General features: G+C 41.1%; 1 protein-coding gene across 1 annotated transcript in view; it reads right to left on the minus strand.

Annotated features, from left to right (window-relative positions):
- Nucleotides 1-203: 203 nt before the first annotated feature.
- The window catches only part of LOC101641754 (melanoma-associated antigen E1-like), a 25,425-nt gene continuing 19,071 nt past the window's right edge, over nt 204-6,557 (minus strand). Inside the window, 1 exon segment of the mRNA XM_045290670.1 lies at nt 204-338. Within this exon segment, the coding sequence (XP_045146605.1) occupies nt 204-338 (135 nt within the window).

The following is a 6,557-nucleotide window of genomic DNA, read 5'->3' on the forward strand; positions in this document are numbered from 1 at the left end:
ATCAGGAGCATCACCCACAAGAACACCTTCTTTGTTAAAAGATTTTTGCTGAGACTTCTACTGGCCTGAAAGGAGCTGGGATTTCCCTCACCATCTTCATGGGCATTTGTGAACACAGCAGCTGCAGCTCCCTGGAAGGACAGTGGAGAGCCCTCTGTCCCCATGGTAGGCAAATTCTGGGAGGGGGAGTTTGCTGCAGTAGCTCAAGCATCCTCTTGGGCTTTGGTCTCATTTTGGGCCTGGCACTTTTTCCCCCCGGGCTCAGAGCTTACTCTTATGGTTGCAAGGCCTGGTGTCTTCTCCAGAGCACAGGACATTGCATTGCTGAAGAGCTCACCCTTGAAGAAAAGGATGAGATGTGTGTAGACTCTGGAGGGAAATTCTGACGTAGCACCAAGAAAGGCTATTTCTGCAGGTTACCTTTGCCTTGACAGTACTGCCATAGAAACCCGCAAGTAGGTCTGGGCAAGATTCTATGAAGCCTTTTCTATTCTTTCGGGTGTCGGCAGCTCAGAATGCTCCCTTGGACTCCTGAGTGGTCTGGGGACTTATCACTGTCTTGATCTGAGACTACCTACTTCAGACAAAAGCCTCCCTTCCCACAACCTCCCTGGAGGAAGCCAGGGGGCATTGGGTCTAACCACCATGATCCCCTGGGGCGGATCATCTGGGTGGGGCTCTATCTGGGTTCCTCTGTCCTGGGTGGAAGTTAAGTGGACTCGGGTCTTAGTTGAGATACATACCTTGACACCTGGTAGGACCTGACTTCTCCAGATCTCAAGCCTTGGGCCTGAGAACAAAATGGCTCTCCGCACAGCCACCAAAACCCCGAGACCTGGGGTTACTGCACTCGCATGGGGTGTGGCCATGTGGAGCCGCCTATGTTCTGCTCCACAGAATTCACACAGAGGGAGGCATTATTGCCTCCTGCAAGCCCTCTTAAATTGGATCAGCCAGGGATGTCAAGATACCCATTTGCTCAACAAACGAAGAAAGTTGGAGCCTGAACCAAACACCCATGCCTGGGTGCCTCCCAATGCAGAGAGTTGAGGCTCTGAGGGTCAGCGTTCTAAAGGAATGGCCCCCTCTCTTCAGAGTGCATGGAACCCCCTCAGTCCTCCCTTAGCACCTTACCTTGAATCTTGAAGGGACCTCTTCTCTGCTGTTGCCAGACCACCTCCTTCTGGTGAGGCACTAAACTGGGAAATGATTGGAGAGGAGCTGGGTGCCTGTGAGTCAGAACTGACCAGGTGGCACTGCAGTTGGCTTAGGCTTAGACAGGCTTTTTATTGTTCTGTTCTTCACTAAAACACATTGTATCCAACTTTGTTCTTTTGATTAATTGTAAAGGCAAGTCCACATAGTTGCCTCTGTAAAGATCCTGACTGTTTTTGTGAGTTTACATGTTAAGCATCAGTTTAGATGCAGCTGCTGTTTTCAATCGTATCTTTTCCCATGAAAGTCCCAAGTCCCTGCATGTCGTTGGTGTGGCCCTAGTGATCTGCCACACCAGCTTTCTGAGGTTTCTTCCAGGAGGGGACATGACAAAGTTTGGGGCAAGTGCCATTATGTTTTCATGGCATTGTTCCATGAACTTAAAACACAACAACAGCAGCACAGGTTTATGGCATAATTCACACATCATACAAATCAATAGATTTATCTTATTTAAAAGCACTGTGCAATCATCACCACATTCAATTTTAGGACAGTTTCTTCTTTCGTGTACTCATGGCTGTTAGCTTCCCATTCCTCCACCCCCACCCTCCACCTACCCTCTCAACCTCCCTGGCCCCCCGTCCCCAGGAAACTACTAATATGATTACTGTCTCCACATATTTATCAATCTAGGATTTGATATACAGGAAAACATACAACACCAAAAACAAAAAAATTAAGCAGTATCAAAATGAGACAGAAAAACCACAATGCATAAGAAATTCATATACTTTGTGTGAAGGCTTCTTTGATACATAATTACTTTGTGGATAATTAAATTAGATGATCATATGATCTCTATCTTTATTCATACTTTGATGTATTTTGCTATTATTGTATATGGTTGCACACTGCCTATACATTCCAAATTGTACTATTCTTCTATCTTGCTCTGGATTTTATTGGGAATGCCTTTAGTATTTCACATGTAAGTATGTTTGCTGCAGATCTGATAAACTGTGAATTCCCTACCAGTATAAGTTTGGCAAAGTTTATTAAGTAATGTGAACTGGTGTTGCATGTGGAAATATTGCTCTTTAGCATACAATTAGAGGCTCTTCTTGATCTTTAAACGTAGTAGATTCCAACTCACAGTATTTTGATATGCCTTTTGTATTATTTGGGCACAACCTATTTCATCATTCAATTCCCTGCTATCTCATATCTGCTAATCATTTATTTAGGATACTAGTCTCTATGTCAGTGAGCTTGGATGAACTGTTCCTTTATGGGAAATCATCAGCTGATCTTTGCTAACGGGAGAGCTAGCCTATTCACTTGAATCAGTCATTTTCCTTTGTTCCATAAGGTTTTAATTATGAATCAGATCTAACTCGATGGGTCACATTCTCAATTTGGTTTGACATGTAATATTTTAAAGAGGACTGAGAGTTGGATGAAAGATTCACTTTTGATATTCAATTATATTTATTCTTCAATTTCTATTTCTTCATGGAGTCATTTAATCATTGATATTTTGAGAAAAGTTCTATTATTTAAATTGAGTTTACAAATATACAGATATGATATTTATCTACAATTATGTTATCAAAGACATCCTTGAACATATCCAATTATAATGAGAAAAGGAAAAAATTAACCCAAAAGATTTGCCTGGCAACACTAGCAATCTTCAGTAGTTATAGGTTAAGCTGGATGAGATTAATTTATATTTCTGGGTTCTTTTATTATTGATACTCTAGACTTCAGAGTGTGCACTTACATTTCTAAAAAGCAAGAAAACTCACCAAATTGCCAGTCATCAAACAGGTTTGTTACCTTTATTCATTAATCCACTGAAATCTACATCATGGTAATTATCTACTTATAGCATTCCTTTTGAGATCATTAGCTTCAACATGTCTACAGATGCATTGTTATCAGGTGACATTTGGGATGGAAAAATGTCTAAGACCATTCAAGTTATTGGCTGAGTCCAATTCTTTGAAATCGGAGGATTGAGATTCTTGTTTCCTTGGTGTCTATCAAATTGGCGCACGGACCCTCTGCTTCTAGAAGTTCTTGTACTGTGTGGTGAGTATCTGAAACACTTCAAAATCCTTTCACAAAAAAGAGTCTTATCCTTTGAAGGAGTTCACCTGAATAGGTCAGGCCCACCAAAAACAATCTCCTTTTCTTGATGTCAATTGTGCTCTGCAGCATCACTTACTCATGGGACTAATAGCCCATCATATTCTCAGGGCTCTCTGGCACTCAATGAAAGGGTTTACCTAAAAATGAGCGCCTGCCTACCACACCTACAAAAGGATATCTGATTTCAGGTTGTGACCATAACTATTGCTAGAATGCCCAAGTTGTATATTTTGTTAATGAATTTAGAATAAAAAGTTTGAAAGTCCCCGATGCTATTGATTTATTTCCCCCTCAGCAAAACTGTTGTGCCTAATAGCTCCTACGTTGCATCAGGCAGCAGCTTAAATCGATTATTTGACCTGCGTAACCAAAACCCAGTGCTATTTTTTCCAAATTGAAAGACTACATTGGCACATGGAACTTCACAGGACATTGAACTTCACAGAGTCTTCATATTTACATCATCTCAGGAAGCTTTCCTTTTGCTTTTCATTATCGTAACAAATGCTATAAGGTACATGCCATAGCAAGATTGAGGACTGTCTTCAGAGTACTGAATAGAAATGTACAGCGTTTCAAACTCATTCATTCTTTTTCCTATCACTGTAGCATTTTTGTAAATGTGAGGATCAATTAATTACATTTACATCCCAGTATTTCAAAGGATTGGCAATGGTTCTGTATTACAATGAAGTGTCATGCAAGGAAAACTCACTGGAAGATGGACACCTGGATTTTAGTGATGGCTCCGCTCCAACATGCCTCTGAATTTGACCACACAGTTTCCTGGACAGGCCTCAGCTGCCCTCATAAAAGACTGTTGGACAAGTCTATTGTCAGTACACGTATTGACTGATTGTCACTGATGCTTACTACAAATAGAGAAGGATTTTAGATTCGATACAAAATGTACAACCTAAAATAAAATTCAAATGACATTAACTCATTGGGACAGAAGCAGTCTGCCAAACAAATATAACAACAGACAGTGGTTGCTGCTGTGGGGTGCTACCAAGTCATTTCTGACTCAGAGTCGCCATGTGTACAGCAGACTGAAACACTGCGTGGTGCTGTGCAGTCCTCACAATTGTGCTCATTTTGGAGCTGATGGCTGCAGCCACTGTGTCAACCCTTCTCCTTGAGGGTATTCTACTTTTTTGCTGACTCTTGGATTTACCAGGCATGTATCATTGTCCAGGGACTAATCTCCCCGGATCTCCCATCCAAGGGATGTGAGACCAAGTCTTGCCACCCTCACTTGTCAGGAACATTGTGTCTGTACCGCTATTGGGACAGATACCTTTATTTCCCTGGCAGCCCATGGCTCTTCCAATATTCTCTTGCAACACTGCAATTCAAAGGCATCCGTTCTTCTCCAGTCTTACTTATTCATTCTCTAGCTCAGCAGGGAACTGATATATCCTGGCTGGGGTCAGGTGCACCTGATCCCTCAAAGTGGCAGACTTATTCTTCAGCAACTTTAAAGAGTTCTTGGGCAGCAGATTGGCCCAATGCAATACTTCATTTGAATTCTTGACTGTTCCATCATCTATGGATTCAAGTAAAATCAAGTTTGACAATTTAATATTTTCTGTATTCATTGTGATGCTATCTATTTGTCCGGCGGTTTTGATTCTCTTTATTTACCTTGGTGTGTAACGCGTACTGAAAGCTGTCGTCTTTGATCTTCATCAGTACATGCTTCAAGTCCTCTCACTTTCAGCTAGCAAAGTTGCATCATCTGCATGCCGCAGGTTGTTAATTAGCCTTCCTCCAATCCCCATGCCATGTTCTTTATATAGTGCAGCTTCTTGCATTATTTTCTCAGCATATGGATTAAATACGTATCGTGAAGAGATATAACCCAGATATTCACCTTCTCTTTTTTAAACTACGCAGTATCCTCTTGCTCTGTACAAAAACTGCATTTTTATCTATGTACAGGTTCCATCCAAGCATGCATACGGGTTTAGGAAGACCCATTCTTCACAATATGTAAGTAACAATTGTAAAATATGGCACCTTGTTAATACCTACCTGTTAAAATTTTTAGGGCACAAAAAGGGAAAATTAGAGGAATTGAAGGGTGCAAAGAGATGCCTACCAAACCCAAAGACAACGTTATTTTAATTTAAATAACAGGCTTATATATTTTTTCTGTAAAAGAAATATTATTGGAAATCTCTGAAACAAGTAAGTACCAAAAGTGTATGGGCGTATATCTAGCCAACAGGTTGGTTAAGTCAGCCCCTTGTTGTTATGTTAGATACCATCTAATCTGTTCAGACCCATAGCGACCCTCTGCACAACAGAACGAAATACCACAGGGTCCTGGGCCATCCTTACACTCGTTCCCATGCCCTAGCACATTATTGCAGTCACTTTTTCAATCCATCTTATTGAGGACCTTCCTCTTTTTCACTGTCCCTCCACTTTACCAGGCATGATGTCCTTTTCCGGGGACTGGTCTGCCCTGACACCATGCCCCAAATATGTAAGATGAAGTTTTGTCATTCTTATCCTTAAGGAGAACTCTGACCGTACTTCTTCCTTTTAGCGGTTCATGATAATTTCAATATTCTTCTCCAGCACTAATTTAAATGTGATATCACACCCATATACACGCACACTTATATATAAAAGAAACCTCCAAAAACTTTGCTGGAAAAGTCCATTATTTTTCGAAGTTCATTTTTCCTTGAACTTGTTGAAGTCCTCTCATAGAGCAGTGGTATATTTCACTTTTAAAAAGGGTATTATGTGGATGGATACTTGGCTATATGGAATGTTCAAAATGTGACAGCTAAGTGGTTGTGGTTTGTTGTTCCGCGTTTCTTCACTCTTAATGGAACCTTCGAATTAACCCTCTCAGTACACAAGTGTGCACTCATGGAGGAGGCCTGAACATGTCAGCACCTGCTGAAAGACATGTGAGAAGTGTCCCCAGAAAAGGGCATTGTCATGAGAAAAAGTTAATAAATCTGGTTTTCCAGATGGCGTTAGAGATCCAAGGTACTACTTAATTCTTGGAGGGGACCAAAAAGGGACCGTTTCTACTCTCTAAACTTCCCCATATGCTGTTGGGCCACAGGAATATGTGAGGCCAGATAATTAAGATAGGAAATACATTTTAAAAGCACTAACAACTACGTATACATTGAAGACTCATGACATCCTAAGAAGTGGGCTTTTTGTGTTTTCTTGCTTAGCCTGTGGTGTACATTTTAGGAAGTAGATTATGTTGA

Source organism: Echinops telfairi, unplaced genomic scaffold (genome assembly GCF_000313985.2).
Source record: "Echinops telfairi isolate 266 unplaced genomic scaffold, ASM31398v2 ScPeMD7_53;HRSCAF=182, whole genome shotgun sequence".
In the NCBI taxonomy this organism is placed as follows: domain Eukaryota; kingdom Metazoa; phylum Chordata; class Mammalia; order Afrosoricida; family Tenrecidae; genus Echinops; species Echinops telfairi.